Source organism: Fringilla coelebs (genome assembly GCF_963513975.1).
Source record: "Fringilla coelebs genome assembly, chromosome: 1".
Taxonomy (NCBI): domain Eukaryota; kingdom Metazoa; phylum Chordata; class Aves; order Passeriformes; family Fringillidae; genus Fringilla; species Fringilla coelebs.
In genome coordinates, this window is record NC_140028.1 from 133,015,472 (window position 1) to 133,034,853 (window position 19,382).

At 37.7% G+C, this 19,382-nt stretch overlaps 1 protein-coding gene across 1 annotated transcript in view; it reads left to right on the forward strand.

Annotated features, from left to right (window-relative positions):
* Nucleotides 1-19,382, forward strand: part of LOC311163446 (macrophage mannose receptor 1-like) — a 50,531-nt gene that overhangs the window by 15,790 nt on the left and 15,359 nt on the right. The window contains exons 7-17 of the mRNA XM_084222299.1: nt 4,036-4,218; nt 7,252-7,409; nt 10,052-10,165; nt 11,456-11,571; nt 12,889-13,037; nt 13,645-13,844; nt 15,079-15,203; nt 16,348-16,435; nt 17,340-17,484; nt 18,646-18,687; nt 18,805-18,968. Of these exons, the coding sequence (XP_084078425.1) occupies nt 4,036-4,218; nt 7,252-7,409; nt 10,052-10,165; nt 11,456-11,571; nt 12,889-13,037; nt 13,645-13,844; nt 15,079-15,203; nt 16,348-16,435; nt 17,340-17,484; nt 18,646-18,687; nt 18,805-18,968 (1,484 nt within the window). The remainder of the gene's footprint in view (nt 1-4,035; nt 4,219-7,251; nt 7,410-10,051; nt 10,166-11,455; nt 11,572-12,888; nt 13,038-13,644; nt 13,845-15,078; nt 15,204-16,347; nt 16,436-17,339; nt 17,485-18,645; nt 18,688-18,804; nt 18,969-19,382) is intronic.

The window sequence follows — 19,382 nt, forward strand, 5'->3', positions numbered from 1 at the left end:
CCCATGTACACAATGAAACTAATCCACTTCCTGTAATTTTTACTTCTTATAAGTTGGTGCAAGTCAGTAGGGGAGTAGAACAATGTTTTAAAATTCTTTTGAATTAGATATTTTTAATGTATCTACATGCCTTATAAATATAGAAATCTTTATCTAGAAATATAAAAATATTTATTTGTATACATATAAAAGCATATACAATTATTTAAGAAATTATTTAAAATATATATTAATATACATTTTTTCAGAAGAAATGTAACTCTGGAACTTGCCTCACATACTTAAGAAAGACAGAAGAGTGATAGGATTTATTTTGACCTCTTTCTTTGTCATCTCTCTGTGTACTATAAACATCTTGTCACTTACTCCTTTGTTTCATCACTCCTTCCTTCTGTTCTTTCCAAGTTCCTTTCTTTTTCCAGGTCATACCTGCGTCTCTTAAATTCATTGATATTATTTTGTGTAGGCTTTAGAAGCACAAGGCTCAACTGGAACTAGATTTCCAGGTCATTTATAATATGCATCACTACTTGCAAAGCAGAGTTTTGGAAAATCAGTGTTTGACATTTGGCTTAAAAAACAGTTCATGTTTTTAAATATTTTTCCTGCTTTTGCCAATAGAGAATCAGTCCTGTTAAAAACACTTAGGACAGAGAATTTTGCCTCTTTTTTTTTTGCTTTGTTGCAAACAGAAAAAACCACAAGAGTTAGCTGGTGTCTCGTTAGTTAGATATTGAAATACAAATTAATTAATTAATTAAATTGATAGTTTGGTATTGAAACCAAGCATGTTCATTGCCTTAGCTGAGAAAGACTTCAATGCATGTTAAAATTATTTCTTCATTTAAGATGCAAAGTTTTGTTAGTATTTGTATACAGGTGAGAGCCAAATAGTTTCAATTATATAGGTTGTTTTAGGTTGTTTTGCTGGCTACTGCTCAGCTTTTCAGGTTTCATGCATCAGTTCTGAAACACTGATGCCTATAAATATAATAGTTTTAGACTGGCAGCTATATTATTTATATTTAAATTCAGGGGTTTTTTTTGGACGGAGGTGTGTGTCTAATGGTCATTACCGTCTTTTGCATTTGGCTTTTGTTCCTAACCTCCACCCTCCAGTTTGAAGGAAGAGAAAAAAGTTTTCAATTAAACAGAAATTGCTGAGTAAACACTGTGACAAATTAACCAGAGATTGGCAGTAGTTCACTTGCTAAAATATTTTCCAAAATGTCCCATGGGGGGAAGTAATAAAAGGAGTAAGCATGGAATCATGGAAGGTGTTTGGTGCCCTCAGCTTCTAAAGGTGTGGAGGAAAACTCATGGCAGGTTATGCTTTCCTGAGTTAAGAAATACATTAATTGCAAATTCTTACGTGCACTTTAGTTGTTCACCTGACATTAAACACAAAGAAAAGCCTTTGAAATTTTGACCCTAGAAATTATAATTGTGTCTAACAGGGAAGTATGTGGGACAGAGGACCATTTTACAACCGAAGGTAATCATGCTTGTGTTCAAAAAAAGTTGGGAAAAATCTTTACAAAGTATTTGTTTTCATTACAGATGGATTTTCACAAAGCAAACATCTGCAGGATTGTTTTGTTTTTGTTTTTCCTTCTTGTAACAAAATATTTTTTCCAGCAGGGGGCCACATCAAGTTGTACATCAAAGTATCTTTGGGCTACAGAGCGTTTGTTCTGTGACCCAGCAAAGTATATTAATAGAAGTGTATTAACTTCAAATTCAAAATGCTGAAAGGAGAGGCTGTCTGTCTATCTATCAACCAATCACTCTACCAAGTGACTGCCAACATAGATTTTATCCCAAGTCAACAAAGTGTGGCAATCCTAAAGTACTGTTTACAAATAGTTCTTTAAATATTCAGTTGGAAAAAAATAAATGCTCTTACTGTTATTGCTGAGATGCTGTACATCTGTCTTATCAGAACACACAGGATGGGTCTAAGAGAGAAATTTGAATTTCAGAATCATGAGACTGACTTCAGCTAGTGCTTTCACCCTTTTAGGCACACAAGTCAAGCACTGTGAGAGTTTTCAGACCTCAGAAAGTCAAGCTTACAAGAAAGTCAGCTTCACAAGAGTACGTGCTCTATATTTGAGGAATAACTATTCTACAGTTACAGGCCAATACATTTATCATTGACATTTGGAATAATATTGTTTGAATGTTAATGTAATGTTATCTTTTACCTTTTATTTGAGATAATTTGGATTGCTTCTTTTGTTTAAGTGAAATGATGTCCAGGGTGTAGTACTTGTTTCCATTAGGATGGACAAGTAAACTGGATAGCTATGAGTTGTCTAGAAGTCTCTTTAAAAGTAGAATGGGGAAGCACAGAGTTAATTTTTGCTGAGTAGCTGAAATGAAGAACTGAAGAGTTTCTTGTACTAAGAAATCCCCAGCAATGTAATTCAATAAGACTTACACCAAAGAAACTAGACCATCAACAGCTTTTTTTTTTTCTTTTCTGTGGCCTGCAACAAGTTCCCTCTTGTTACTGGGTCTACAAGAAAAAGTTTTGCTGCCCTGCCATAGCTGCTTAGTGTTTAGTGAATAGTATTGTCACAGTCGGCATCCAATCGAAAAAGAGATGAACTCACTGAGACATAAATACCTTTGTGGCTCTCTGTGGCTATGTCTGAACTGCTGAATCCTGTTCTTTGCAGTGTTTGTAGTTTGCAGAAGGGTGTGTGGAGTGTTCTCTGGTTTATGGCAAAGCACTGTAAAGTGCATTTGCTCAGAGCTGAGAGCAGGCATTAGATGGATTAGGCGGCTCTCTGAAGCGTCAGACCAACTCCTACAACAGCGTGTGTCCCCTCTGCGCTCGCTTGCTTCTCCCAACATCACCACCCACGTTCAGTTTGTTTTCCTGGGGTTCTCCCACCCTCTATTTCACCTTTTCCTCCCCTTTGGCAGACTTGAGAAGTTTCTGACCAAGCACTGAACCCCTTGTCCTGGGGAATAAAGTTTAGTTTTACTCGAACTTTGTGAGAAGGTGACGGCACTTTTTAGTTGCAGGTCTGAAAGAGCAGGTACTGTTTATAATAGAAATGTGTGTTATGAAGCTAAGTATCTATTGATCATCAGTGTCATCCAGTTGAAACAGGATATGTGCCTGCAACAGGGGCCTGACTGGTCATGGGTTTGGGCACCTATTTAAACATTTCTACAGGATACATTGCACTGTTAAACAAACACATTGCTCCTTTTTCTGATAGATACAAGTTTTTTTGCCAGCAGAATTTCTGAAAACCTGCTGTCCTTGTTCTACTCTATATATTGGTGTTTGCTAAACCCATCTGCTGATTATAAATAAAGAGCTGCAAGAATCATAATTTGTTTCTACAACAGCAATACTCTGTTTGTTACATGTTTGTGTGGCACTCCTCCCAAGGTTGAATTGTTTGCTGAACAGTAATGTGTCTGTTGGCAATACCCTGGTGCTCTTCTACTGAAAGCAAGTTTTAAGCCTAAATAATTACTTTGACAACATAATTTCCTCAGTTAAGCTTCTAAAAAGGATTCCTAAATGCAGTAGTCTCATTTGGGTTCTCTTAGGATTATGTATAATCAGTTATTTCTTTCAGTAGTCTAGCAGAAGTGCTTAAGTTTTTTTGAAAAATAATTACTCTCATAAATAGGTATTGTAAAGTCAGGTTCTTAACATATAGCATGGGGGTTAAAGAGAGGTGCTGACATCAGTGTAGAAAATTTATAAAGCACCATTCTGCAGACCTTGCATTTTAGTATGCATATACACATGAGTATAAAAGACAAAACTGTCTTTAATTGTCTTTTCTCAAATCGCAAACACTTGTTTGCAGCTGTAGTGCTCTTTAAGTGTGAAAGTTTCAACCTTCAATTATTTATGCATCACTGTACATATTTTTGATCTCTGCTGTTCTTTGTGAAGAAAATATGCGATTAAATATTTTTAAAAAATATTTTCTGATCTGATGTTTAGTCTTTAGTTGAGAACAGAATTCTGAAACTCTTCACGGCAATTTTTCTTTTCAGAGACTAATGTGCCTATTAGGTGTCCTCACCAATGGATGTCATATGCTGGTCACTGTTACATAATTCATAGGGACCCCAAAATATGGAAAGATGCTTTAACATCCTGCAGGAAGGAGGATGGAGATCTGGCAAGCATCCATAATGTTGAAGAATACAGCTTTGTTATTTCTCAACTTGGGTACCGTGAGTATTTTTTCACAATAACATGTATCTTTGTATACTAAGTAAAGAAGGTGTTTTGAACGTGTCTTACCTGTTAATAAAATGGGGAGACTGTTTAAAAATATTAATTGTCCTGATCACAGGGTGCAGAAGGAATTAAATTTTAAATTAAAAAAAATCAGAGGAAGAAAAAACACAGAATAGGATACAATAATATCCTATAATTGTCCTGACCACAGGGCGCAAAAGGACTTAAGTTTTAAACTAAAAAATTAGAGAAAACAAGAACACAAAATAGGAGCACAAACCCCAAAAAGGCTTTACTGCCACTACAAAGCTGTGGTCAGTGATGCAAATTGCATTATCTTCATACTCCTGTTTCTTAGGGTCTGCTTCTCCTCTCTCCTTTTACACAGGTAAACGCAATTTAAAACTTCTTCATAAGATAAAAGGATTTTACAATCAATGTTCAAAAATTAATGGGGGGGAAGTGGTCCAAGACAATTTGGGAAACTCTGTGTCCTGTTATTAGCACTGCCATGTCCTTACATTTCAAGTCATGCTGGTTGTGTCTCTCCTGAAAAAAGAATCCATCTGTCCCAGTACCTGGATTCAGATGTGTCCCATATCAAATACAGTATTTATGTGCTTGGTTTGTGAGCCCATATTTGAGCACGTTAGCACATTTGAGCACACATTGCAAGGCAAGTTAATCAGCAGGTGCAAGATGTGTTTATTAGGAGATTGCAGCCATGCTGACTCTGAGGCAATTTCATGGTTGCTATTGCTTCACATGAACCTGCTCTTGCATGAAGGAACACTTAACTGCTTTTTGATGGAAGAAGCAGGTTCACATCTATACATGCTTCTTGGCAGTGACTGATCCTGTGTGTGCTTTCAGTGCCAGGTAAATATGGGTTAATTTATCCTTCACTTAAAATGTAGCCGTGAACTTTGAGCTGCAGCATAGCAGCAGTCCTGGAGCAGAAGCCACAAAACAGCTGATATGCTTTACTTTTGTATCCTAGCTACCTCCACAGCAACTTGTGCTTATCTTCACATTCCTGAAAGAGTGACTTGTTCTCTCATGAAACTTTTACTCTTTCAGAAGATATTCTTAGAAAAGGTGGCACCTCTTGATGAGGCATCAGGACATTTAATAGAAGTTAGATTCTAAAGGAAACCAGTTGTATTTTCACCTTACATATATAAACTAGGTTATCTCATAGTTTGATACCTCCTCCAAAGACCTTTCCTGAACTGACTGCTCTTCTGTTTTTGTAAAACTGAGTGTTTTTGAAAGGCAAATAATCCTGAAGGAAACCAGGCTTCTCACAAATGACACACTAGCTGCAACAGACTATTTTGAAAGCGTTCTTTTCAGAGGAGTAAAATTGGAACAGCTAAAGGAGCCTTTTGCGACAATTTATGACTGTGTCAGATTACCCTTGTTCAGCACTGAGAGGAGAACACCGTGTATTGCAGTGCCTAGAAGAATCTTGTCTGCATCAGAGCAGTGCTGCACAGAAAGAACAAAAGTCTATCTTTGTGCCAAACAATTCACAGTCCCATGATAAAACAAAGGAAGAAGGGGTACAAGGAGATGAATATTGTCATGGTAGCTGAGCTTTTGTTGGCATCACCCACAAAGGAGAACTTTAGAGAGGAACATGAAGAATAAAGAAGTGCATTCTGGATGTTTACACGGAAGTCCAGCATGTGACATGGCACAAATGTGGCCCAGTGCATGACTGAGAATGGGAAGCAGCTTTTACAAATTGCTGGAAAAAAAAACCTCTCGGTATTTAGTCATGCAGCTGTAGAGATGATTGCAAAAAAGCAGCTGTTCTTCTAGTGAGGGAAAAAATGTTGTGTAGGAAGAGACTCCATAGATTCACATGGCTTTTTTAGATGGCTTTGATGCAGTTATTTTATTGAAGAATGTTGTTTATTGCTCATATTGCCATGGTGTGAGCCCACCACTGTAGGAGCTCACTGTAGGATGATGCCTCTCCTGTGCTAAATGCTCAGTAAACACAGACAAAGATTTTAAGAGGTAACTGAACAAATAATAAATAAAGAGCATGAATGGCAACGAGCAAGGAAGGAATGAGAGCATGATGGGCAGTGGAATTGAATCAGCTTTCAATGTGTTAGCAGAAGAGTTTAAACAAGGGTACTGAAATATAATTTTGGGAGACTTTTGAGCATAAAACACAGTCTGCAAGAAAGGGTGAAGGTGTGTATTTGAAAGTGGAGCCTAAGAGCCTGTGAATTTGAGGGCTTAGGGGTGGAGAGACAGTAGGAAACTGTGGATGAGCTGTGAGGGCTGATCACATTTAGGTGTAATTAAGGCAAGAGAGTCAAGGGAGGGAAGGAGAAAGGACAGACAACTCTGAATGACTGTCTCTGTCACTCAAGTGACCAGATGGGAGGGTGTATTTGCAGTATCTCCGTTGGCCAGAATGGGAACCCCCTCAGAAACAGATATTGTGAAGTAAATTCCTTGGCCAGTCCTGCCGTTTCCTTCAAGCCAAAAGCCAACAGATAACTCCTTTAACTGTAAAGTGAAAAAAATCCAACAACCACATTAATTTCACTTTACTCTGAAATGAAATAAAATATAGGACACATATAATGGAAAAACTTGCAAGTACTCTGGTTTTCAGCCCAAAAAGACATCACTGAGTGTCTTAGCATCAGGAAATAGGACATTTCTTTCTTCACTATACTATAAGTAGGAGGAAAAGGGGAGGTAATATTCAATTTATGTTTTTATTCATATCTTGTTAAAAGAGTTTTGAATCAGAACATAATTCACAAAAGGGAGTATTTTGGTAGTTTTCTATGAAGTTGAACACCCTTATTTTATTGCCACTTTGGGGAGTGGCCTTTCCTGATGACTGGAGTGGGTATATGAGAATCAGTCCTCTATGAGGCTGAGAACCCTGATTTCCTGGCTGCCTTTTCAACTTCCTGAGAATAAATTTTTTTTCATTTCCACAAAGAAGAAATTTCCCATTATGTGACAGGATTTTTAATTGCATGTTTCAGAACCATCTGATGAGCTGTGGATTGGGTTGAATGACCTCAAGGTTCAGATGTATTTTGAATGGAGTGATGGAACACCTGTCACCTACACGAAGTGGCTCCGTGGAGAACCCACTCACCAAAACAACAGGCAAGAGGACTGTGTCGTTATGAAGGGAAAGGTAAAGTCACACAGCTGTTGATTAAATTGTCTTATGATTTCCCTTATGTTTTGAGCTTTTTCCATGCAAGAGCAAATAATAAAAAATAATTTCAAAAATGGGGATATTACTGCTTGAAGCAGCCTACTTTGGAGTCAGGAATTAGTTTTTTGAGGAAGGATCTCTGTTTGAGGTTTCCACAAAATTTCACTGTCTTCCCTGAAAAACAGACAAGTAGTGGCAACTGCCCCTCAAGAGCCTTAGTTCTGGATTTCAGCTGGTGGATGTGGACTTTTAAAAGAATCATATAATTACACCGGGAAGCAGGCAAACATGTAAATGTGTTTCTTCGGCAAGCTAAAAAGACATTTTGGATATGTTTGGCTTTTGTATGTTTTGACTGAATGTGGGATTTACCTTAAAAAATTGCACTAGCAAATTTTTATTGATGGCAGAGAGAAGTAATCGCTTTAGAAGAAAATAAAAATCTTAATTTTGTTTTTCTATATATCTAGATCTTATAAATCTTGGATCTAGGTGGTTTAATTGCTATGCATGTATCTCCACTGCACATGAAGAGCTGTGAGAAAAGTAGTAAAGTATTTAGTGGAAGCCTTTCCTGAAGTGACTGTATCCCTACAATTTAAAGGCTGCTTTGAAAGGGCTGTCTGCTGGAGTCTAGCAATGATCAGTGACCTAGGGATATTACAGGAAGAGAGATAATAGTGGGCATAGAAATCAGTCTGTGTTGATGTTACATTTTTCCTTTTTATGAGAGTTAAAAAAATAATTAAACTAACCACCTTCTTTAGAGCTTGCCTATTTTATCAGGAGGGAAAAAAGCATGCACACATACCAAAGGTATTTTCTTATTTTGCAAAATTAACAATGCATAACTATAAGAGGACCTTCTCCGTTTGTTGACATTTACCTACCTAAGTATATTTATGTTTCCATTATTGATATTTTTGGGTTGATCAGTTCTAGGTGGAAGCCATCTGAATCTATCACTTATTTTTATGGAACAAAGCCTGCCCCATCTGCAACACCACCTTTTTCAAGGAAGTGCTTGGGTTTAGTTAATGAGAAAGTAAGAGAACAGAGATATAGTCACAAAAGGCAGCTCATAAGACATGGTATAAAGTAGCTAGAAATTACTGTATGGATTTTCCTCTGAAAATATAGTTATGAGTTATGGAATGGCAGCAAGTGATCTTCCTGCAACTAGAGACCTGTCACAGCACATGTCACAGTTGAGATGGCCACAATACACAGAGTGTCATCATACAATATCAGAAAGCTTCAACCCACAGAGTAACACCACACCTCATCAGAAGGCTCCAGGCATCTGCCTGTACAGAGTAACAGCCCACCACTCCAGAAGGCTTCAAGCATCTGTCCCTGTTCTTTAGCCCAGCCTTTTACCCCCTCATGTTGATGCCCTGCCCCTGAGTGCCCTCTGTTCCCTTTGGGGGTTGCTCAGTGCCCCTGGGCACTCCATGGCTCATTGCCTTCAGTGCTGCTCCCCTGCTGCTCACAGCTGTGCCCACTGGGGATGAGGCTCCACTGCAGCCCCATCCCATCACCACAAACTGGGCGCCTACAGAGACACACAGCTCCAGAGAACGTTTTTCGGTGTTGAAGAAGTCTGAAGGTTTTGCAAAGCTGATTTCTCCCAGACTGAGAAGGTTGGAGATTTTGGTGATTATTTGAAGGGTCTGCCAACCTTATGAGAAAGACATGGTAGGAAATGATGTGACAGCCACCAATGGACTTTCCTTGCAGTTAAGCACAGGACAGACACAGGCACCAGGTGACGTCCAAGGCTTTGTTGTTATAGGCAAAAGTGTTGAGCTTTGGGAGAGTTTTTGCTGGAAGCAGTTTTTTTGAATGTCTTGAGAATTTGGAATATTGTGGCACAAGCGTCTGTGTATTAACATGATCATTATTTTACATTTTTGGTGGGGAGGGAGGTTTGAAAGAATAAAACAAATGAAAAAAATTAAAAAGAAATTGCCATCAACTGCTTTGAAATTACGGTTGTAAAGGTGTAGCCTTCAAGGCACAGGTGAATAGGTGAAGGTGCACAAGTTTCCTTTTGTCTCCTAATATCTTAGTTCATCTGTTCAGCCAAATATACATAAAATATTTTGGGAACATGGTGTGTTGTTCCTTACTTCCAGTACAACTCCCACTGAATGTCATTGTTTCTTCTGAGGACCTGCAGTATGAGGAATAAAAATATTATTTCTAACTTTGACAAAAAACTTTTCCCATCTACAAAGTTTTGTGTAAATATTAACTAAGGAATGCAGTCTTCTGGTATTGTTTTTTTGCTGTTGGAGCTGTATTTCTCTGGGGATAGCTGATATCTCCCTTTCCAGGATTATTAAATCAGCAGTCTTTGTAAAGATGGTATATTGCAGTCACTCTCAAAGGGATTGCTTTTCAGCAGGGCAGATAATCAAAGGACGTGTATGTCAATCGTAAATCACCTCCAGAAGAAGTGAGATAAGAATAAAATGTTGGAATTAAGTATTGAACTTAGATGAAGGATTTTCTCCATTGAAAGCTAGCAAAAAAATATTAAATACTTAGAAGCATAAACCAGCTTCTTTTGGAGAATAAAGCACAGTTGACTGATGTTCTGTTTGTATGTTCAGGATGGATTTTGGGCAGACCATTCTTGTGAAAAGAAAATTGGCTACATCTGTAAAAGGAAACCTATGTCAGATGCTCCTACAGAAGAGGAAACTATTGACATGGGCTGCCAGAGAGTAAGTGAAGAAAAAGCTGTTTGATCTGAATAGGCTGCTAAGAATGATAAAAAAGAGAAACTGTCACCTAGGTAGCAGAAAAAACATGAAAAATAGGTTCTGTTTCATCATAATCAGAAGAGTTTGTCTTCTCATTTCTATGGCAGAATGACTAAATATGACTAAAACTAATCTATGACTGTAATTTGGCTCTTGATACCCACTTTCTTTTTCCGGAACTTAAACCGAATCTCAAACCTTTTATCCCTGCAGCAGACCATTTATCCTTGATTGGCATTCAAGCTTCCCTAAAGAGTTTGCCTCTATCATCAGCTTCACTTCAGCTCTGGCTACAGTTTTCTACAAAATTGTTCATAGCAGAAAGGGTGTCCCTGTCTAAATACTGTTCTCAGGGCTTTGCTGTGGTCTCAGCAGTGCTCTCTACTTTGAATAACTCATTACCACCAGCCAAATAAAATGAATCTATTGTGCTTCTTCTGAATTGCCAGCAGATCTATTTTTTACATGTTTGTTTTCTAATGATATAACACCCAGTAATTATAAAAAATTACTGAAATTTATTATGTCGTAGGAAATCTTATTTGTTTTCCTTGAAGAAATTGCCTGGTCTTCCAAGTCTGTTTTACAAAGCTTCAGAAAAAGTCTTTGATGATTATTCCCAGTATTTGTAAAGAGGATCTGGAATCCTTAGAAGTGCTGGAGGAAATAAAGGGTTCCTCATATTACAGATGTTACCATTGCCTACAGAAGAAGTTCATACCTGTAGGAAAAAAAAAGTCTCTCAAAAGTGAGAAATTAAAAACCACCAGAGGAAATTTTTTGTGGACTGTGGCTGATCACAACAACCTTCTCTGAGAGCATGTTTCTGAGTAAACTATATTTGAATGACAAAACTTTGGGAGTGAGTTTTAATGTTAGCTAAGAATTAACAAAAACTTGTTTGAGGTGTCATCCCCTTTCTGAAAATTCAAGCTGAAGTTTGTTTTTCAAGACTGTCCTCGTGATTTCATGATGCCTATGTGCTGGTTGCAGTCCTGCTCTGAGCACAAAAGGTGCACAGCAAAGCCTCTCATCCCTTTGTGAGTGGAATTCATTGATTGAAAATAATTAAATATGAAAAATTGTTTTATAAAGCAAAATTTTAAAAAACTACTTCCACTCTGACTTTTTCAGTTACATTGTTCCTTTGACTAGTGGTTAGGTGATGGTGGGATAAATCAGTTTTCTGTTTTGTTGGTTCCCTTTCCTTTTCCCTTTCCCTTTGTGATCACTTCACATTTATTTTGACAGGGCTGGAAAAGACATGGTTTTTATTGTTACTTCATTGGAAATACATTTGTAACATTTTCTCAAGCAAATCAAACCTGTGGAAGGCATCAGGCTTTTTTAGCAACAGTTGAAGACAGGTATGTAAATGTCTAATTGTCTGAGGGGGTCACATGAGGACTCAACTCATCTGCACCTGCACATCAGAATAAAGACTCTGGTTGGGCAAGCCTCTAGCTTCAGAGGACAGCTATCTGTCAGTACAGAACTTCTCACAGATTCTACATGTAAATTTAAATCCAGGAATCTGGTTTATACTGAAAGTAGGTCATGGCTGTGAAATCAGTATTGATATAGATGGTTTTGTCAAATGAAAACTAGAACTATATCTTCTACTTAATTGTGGTGGCTAACTTGAGTGAGGAATACAGAATCCAATTTTGAGTACTAAATGAAGAGATATGGCTCTGAATTCCTTTCAAAAGGTAGTAAAAATGAGCAAGAGGATATCATTTTCAACTACCTGGTCTTTGAATTGAGGAACTTTTAAAAATTAAGTGAGAAATCAAATGATGTAAAGTGCTTGGTACCCGAAAATCTGTCACAATGAAGCCAGGGTTCAGTGTGTGCAAAATTTCTGGAGAAGTGGTGCACATTACTGTATGTGAAATACAGGAAAAATAAAAAGTTTAAGAAACAAAATATTTTTCTTGCAGATGACTTGATGCTTTACACAATCTCTTGTTTCTATGTAATCAAAATTGGTATATTCTACTGTGAAAGCTCCAGCTGTCACAAATGGTTGCTCCATAAACACAGCACGGCAGCTGCCATAAAAATGTTTTAACATTAATGTGGCCTTCTGACCACACCTTGTTAGAAGGAGACTTTTTTATTTCCTCTGATTTATTAAGAGCTGTTTGTTTAAACACCATAGTGAACTATGACAGGCTTTGCCTCTAAATAGGTTTCTTTGCTAAATATAACTTGTCTTGCCCAGTCATTGGATCTAATTTGCAGTGTTCCTTAGTTTTATAATTTAGTATCATACTACTTTAGCCTCTACTTTTTGTAACTTCAGTAATGCTGAGATTCCTTTTCCAGTTTTGGATTTGTCTGAAGCAAGAAATAAAATACAAGAGTACAAGAAACTCACAAAATAAGTGGTATAAAACATAAGGCATTTCAGGTTTCTTCTTTACCATCAATTTCCTGTCAGTCCAAGATTAGGGCATCTTATTCACTGGGCATCTGAGAAAAAGCAAAATACTCTGATATCAAAGCTTACAAAATATCTAATATTTAATGGTTTTGTTATGTTCTTTGCTAAAGAAAATCCATTCCAGCTATGCTTTCAAGAAGATGCAGCTCTAATTCTGAGAAAATAACAAGCCTTTTGCAGCTTAAAAAAACCCAAAAAACCAGTATTAATTTATTGACTAATTTCTTTTTAACAGATATGAACAAGCCTATCTGACCAGCCTGGTTGGACTGAAAACAGAAAAATACTTTTGGATTGGGCTTTCAGATGTGGAAGAAAAGGGAACATTCAAGTGGTCTAATGGTGAATCTGTCTTATTTACTCACTGGAATTCTGAAATGCCTGGTAGGTATGACTCTGTGCTCTTTAATTGGTCCAAGGCCCGAAATAAGTCACTCACTGCTTGAAGATTTTTCTTTAGCTCTCTCTTGGTGACATAATGCCCAATGGCTTTCAAATACATCAGACTGCTCTCCCCAAGAATCCAGCATGGCTGGAAAGTTCCCGCCTAGTGCTGAAATGAGCTTATACTTAGTATGAGTTTGGGAAGAAACTTACTCACTACATTCATACTAAAAAAAATTCATTCCTTATGCCCAATCTGAATCTACCTTCTTTCATTTTGAAATGATTGTCTCTTGTTCTGTCACTATAAGCTCTGGTAAAAAGTCTTTCTTCACCTTTTAAGCACTCTTTAAGTATTGAGTAGTTAAAGTAATGTTTCCCTGGAGTCTTCTGTTTTCCAGGCTGAACAGCCCCACTCCCTGAGCCTCTCTTTGTGGGAGAGGTGTTCCAGCCTTCTGTTCATTTTTGAGGTCCTCCAGGGGACCTGCTCTGACAGAAACGTTTTTGACTCTGCACCACGACTTTATTTCTGCCAGGATGGAACATGAAATTTTCTCACTTATAAGACCCTAAATGGCATTTTTTTTGCATTCCTGTTGACAATCAGGAAGAAAGCCAGGCTGTGTTGCCATGAGGACTGGAATAGCAGGTGGACTATGGGATGTAATAAAATGTGAAGAAAAGGCAAAGTTCATATGCAAAGTGTGGGCAGAAGGAGTGACACTTCCACCTGTTCCCACCACAACTCCCATCCCCCGCTGTCCAGAAGGCTGGGACTCCAGCAATCGTATTGGCTTCTGTTTCAAAGTAAGTATGTTGGATATTTCTGTGTTAAGGTACTTTCTGTTTGCTTCACATACATGTGGTTAGCTCAGTTTGCCAGAGCATAGTGCTTATAATGCCAAGGTTGCAGGTTTGATCCCGTTATGGCCCACTTAAGAGTTGGACTTGATGATCCCTGTGGGTCTCTTACAACTCAGAATTCTCGAAAGGTGCAATTTACTGTGACCCTGTCCATGAAAAGTCTCTGTTTCAGCCCACATGCTTGAAGAAGTGGGAGTTCTTTAGTTCTCGGTCTCAAAGATGTTTATTGCTTCTTATCTATAAAAATTTTCTCCTGCCCTGCCGAGGTCCATCCAGCAGGACAGTTCCAGGCATGCTGCCTGCCCCCGGGGCGGTGTTATCTCTTTATACTAAAAACTGCGTGTAACATGTTTACAATTAAATACCTATCTACAATCTACAATTAAATACCTATTTCCAATACCTATCACCTATACTAGACAGTGAGTTTCTACTCTAAACCAATCTAAAAGTGCCAACATCACCGCAGAAGGTGGAGGCAGGGAAGAAGAAGAAGAAGAAAGGCTGGACACGCCCAAATCCCTCCATCTTGTCCCTGAAACCTCCCTTCTAGAAACCCCAAAAATCTACTTTTTCACCCAGTGATAATTTTATTATTACACTACTTAAACTGCTGTGGCTTGCAGGTCTTCATACAAAGCTGGCAATTCGCTCCATGGGTCAAAATTGAATCCACAGGTGTTCTAGGCTCTGTGCCAAGGTCTCTGAGCACCCTGGCAGGGGTCCCGGCAACTCTGGACACCCAGAGGGATGTCCTGAGTTCCGACACAGTATATTCTGTGATCCCAAGAAAAATTGGCATATGTGTGTCCTATTGTTTCATAATCTTTTTTCCAGATTATATGTAGAAGTCTTCTTCCTTTCTACTGAAATGCTCACAGTTTTGTTTATTCTTTTTAAAAACAAATCTTCAGGTTTGACCTTTTGTTCTTAAATTCCAGTTCTAGCAAGTTTGTGGTCTGGTTGTTGTCTTGCAGTAGACACTCCTATCAGCAATGTGCTAAGTTGACTTAAAGAGTTCATCCCAAGCCTGTGTTTCACAGAGAACACTCCTAAGCCCTGTACTCAGAATTTCTGTAACCCCCACAGAATACATTTGTAAATCAATTGCATTTGGGTAGCTAATATTTCTTGATCCTGTGCTCTATATGGTCTGATGGCAAAGTGTTCTCCTTAGCCTTTTTCCAGAGCAGAGCACAAGAGGACGTGGCTGGAGTCGCAGGCGTTCTGCCGCTCCATCGGGGGAGACCTGGCCTCGGTGAACGGCAAGGAGGAGCAGTTCGTGATCTGGCGCTCCATCGCGTGAGTGTCCGCGGGGCCGGGGGCACCCCGCCGCCTCCGGGGCGCCCTGAAATATTTCTGCTTAGCTGGTTTTGTGTTTGCTGCTGTATGAACTGCTCTGCAATCCCTGTCTGTGTCAAACACGCAGCAAAAGCGTAGAGCTGATGAAGTGGTTGTATGACTAGCAGCAGTAACCTCAAAACCTAGTGCTGAAATGGCATTGGCAAGACATCTAGTTAAGGCAGCACTTATCATCTGAAGTAAAGCTATTTACTGTGGAGTTGTTGATAATATAAAATTACTACAGATGCCAGTCGTTTTCACGTAAGTGTACAAAAATTGTAACAGTTTAATAAATCTGGATAATATGTTGATTTTTGTCACTTTTATGAACTAATAAAAAAGCAGAGGCAACTTCAGATTATTTTTTCCTTACATTAGAAAGGAAAATAAGGTTAATAAGTCGTAGAACTGCAATAATCAGGTGTGAGATTTCTAGATAAGATAAAAGCTAACACTTGCAATATGCCCAGAACAAACCAGGCTCAAGGATCTTGTACTAACCTGGCTAACCAGGAAGCAAGACTGAAACATCATGGCCCTGCAAAATGCAATGACCATACTAGAATCCCTGCTGTGTTTTTACAGTAAGGAAGAAGGCTCAGATGCATCATTGCCACAAATTAACGGAATATATTCAGATTAATCAGTAAAGTGTGTCTTCTGGCAGACAAGGATTAGTTGAAGGTGATATTTTTAAAATGCGATTCAAATGCAAACATAAAGTAACTCTCTGTTTGAAAGCTGTAAGTGCCTTTACAGAAAAAAGGAGGAGTTGAGAAATGGAGCAACAGTAGCCAGTGAACCATTATACAAAGGCATTAAGCCACTTTATGTACAGGAGCTGTATCTGGTAATTTTCTTATCTGTATTTCAATCTGAGTTAATGCATAATGATAACAGCTAGAAGCAGCTGCATTTTAATTTATTTCCACCTTGGTTTTTATTGTTTTTAACAGCATTATGTTTAATTTATTTCCACCTTGGTTTTTATTGTTTTTAACAGCATTATGTTATCCTTAGAGAAATGTTAACTGTAGTAAATGATAGATTGTTAAAAAGATTGTAATGCCTTTATTAGTATTGGTACTTTATTTTTTTTTAGAAACAATGGCTATTACCACCAGAATTTCTGGATAGGCTTATATTACTTGAATCCTGATGATGGCTTTGCTTGGAGTGATGGATCTCCAGTGAGTAATTTAATTTTCCACAGCTGTTATTTTGCATTCCCTGTGCTTCTTATTTATGTGTAGTTTATGTGTATTTTTACGCTCAATCATAACCCTCTGTATTGTGTACTATTTAGGAAAGCTAATGAATAGCAATTTCATGGCTTGATATTTTTGGCTAAAACATACTGATTTTTGATAAGAAGATACACATTGAATCAACAAGGAAACTAAATACATGCAGGCTGAAAGGATATTCTTATGAATGTGAGGATTTTTTGTGTAAAATAGTCCTTCTTTAGTTGTTCTTTTCTTTGCTCATTTTCTGCAATGGCTTACATTCCATGGAGATGAAGACGCTTTTTAAATGCCAGTTTGACTTATTGCACTTTAAACTAAAGTATAAAACTGTAGAGATGAAAGTGATTTTGGAGATGTAGGTGTGCTTGATGCAAGGTTGGTCAAGATATATTGATGGGTATTTACGGTACAGAAACCTGAAACTGGATTTTATACAGAAAAATTATAATAGCAGTAATAGGAGTTTGCCTTCTTCTGAGGAAAACGCCAACATTTTTATTGCATCTGTATAATATCCTCTTCTACTCGTATTGTATATTTAACTAGTTTAATATCAATATGTAGCATGCCCCAACATTGTTATTAAATGTATTTTAAAGAATTTAGGTCCCATAAAAAATGTTCATATTCTTCTAAGTGTGTACAAAAACAACTGTTACCTAAACTGAAATCCATTTGCAATCTGAAGTGTCAGCATTTGCACAGGAGGATTCTCGTTTCCTCCTCAGTTTTTGACCTGACAATAGGAACAATTTGTAGGTCTGTGCTTTGATGCTGTCTCCTCCCTCTCTCCCTTACTTTATTTCCATATAACAGAATCTTCACAAAACTTCTTCTGTCATAGGTGAGGTATGAAAACTGGGGCTTTGGAGAACCAAATAATTATCAAGGAGTTGAACTTTGTACAGAGATCAGTGGTGATTCCAGCATGCTTTGGAATGACAGGCACTGTGATTATATGTATGGATGGATTTGCCAAATAAGAAAAGGTATTCCTTACTCCTGTGTATTAGTGTAATAAGAAGATGGTCTTGGTTGACTTTTACCTTACTTGTAAGAAATAAAAAATTTCAAAACCTCTTTATAAGAATAGTTCCCTCCTTCACTTGGCTCAGGTGCTGTTTTGTTTGATAAGAATGTGTAGTTCGAGGATGAAGCCTGTTTCAAGATACTTTTTTTCTATATTCACATGTTGATTACTTGCTCATGAAATATGTGTTTGGATGCTTTTTATTTACTGAAGATATCAAGAAAATATTTATAATTTAGGGAACACTTGAGTTTCACTAACAGTGCATCTATCTAAATTTCACCTTTTTAGAAAGTGCAGCACATTTAAGTGTTTTACTGCATTCTTATAGTGGGACGGAGATGAGCAAAAAATAAAGATGTTGCATTAGATTATTGACAAATATCACCTCTGCCTTTTATTGGTAAGAGAATTTCTTAGGCATAGATTTTCTTAATAAATGTCATTACTAGTGAGATTTTAGTAAAAAGCTAATTGGTAAGCCTAAACTGACAGTTTTTCTGTATAATAAATTCCTTTCCTGAGATACTAATGATGACATTCAAGATCCCATCTCCATGATGCCATAGCAAAAATAAAAAAAGGGATTTTTTTTCCAGTGAGATTTTATCTAGGGAAATTTGTAAGATCAAGGTAGAAGTTACTTTTAACCAGAGAAAGATGGAAAGAACCTCACCCTGTAGTAGTTAGGGCACCCCATCAGATGATAACCCAGCCTGCATTCCTGCTGCCTCTGGTTTAAGTCAGAATTCAAGTATTTGTGGCCTGGAGAAGAGAGAGAGAGATGGAGATCCAGGACAACTGTCTTAACAGAGTTAATGCTTTGGTACATAAGGTTTACTGCTTCCAATGAGTAAAAAAGTTACTTGATTTGGGTAAAGTTCAAGGTATTTATAATACTTTACATGTAAGGAATAGCCTCAGGGAATAAGACTACATATTTAAAATTGAATATTATACCAAAAAAAAGAGATTTAGGTTATTTAGTTCCTTCTGCCTTTTGGTGTTAAATCCATTGCTAACCATGATAGTCAATATTAAAACATGCCTGTCAGACACAGTAAATATCTTCTCTTCAGACAGAAAGTATACAATCATAATAAATATTTTTTTGTCACAGGGGCGAGTGTGAAGCCTGAACCAACAGAATCTCCTACACCCGGTAGGTGCTACTGCTGTTGCTCATTGTGTGTGTTTGTGTTCAAAAGCATTAAAAGTTTGTTAAGGAGGACTCTTGCATCTCAGGAGCAGAACAGTTAGCTTGGCAATTATCTTACAGAATACAGGACTACTGAGGATGGATGGATCATACACGAAGACAAACAGTACTATTTCAGCACGGAGACTGTTCCTATGGAAGAGGGACGTGAGTTCTGCAAAAAGAACTTTGGAGACCTTTCTGTCATTGACAGTGAAAGTGAAAGAAAGTTCCTCTGGCGATATGTAAGAAAAATCATTAATACTATGGAATAAACCATCCAAAGCAAGTGAGCATGGGCTCAGGTCCTTTTCACCATGATGTTCTCCCTACAAGTTTTGATAGTGAAGTTGCAGTTGTACTAAGCCAGATTAGTATGAAGAACGAACTAATGCTAACTTTTAAGGGATCTGTGGCTTCATTTTAGCAAAAAAGTATTACACTGATGATTTATGATTTTGTAGGATATCTTAAGTAGTGGATCAAAGCAGCAGTTGACTTACATGCAACACTCAGAACATTGGATTTAAATCTTATGCGTTTAGCTGAGCTATTGTCTACCTAGTCTGTTTTTGGTCCTCAAGTTTGCTCCTTTGTCTCCTTCTTGTGAGAATATAATTTGGAGAGAGAAGAAACTGGGACATGGATTATGCCATGAG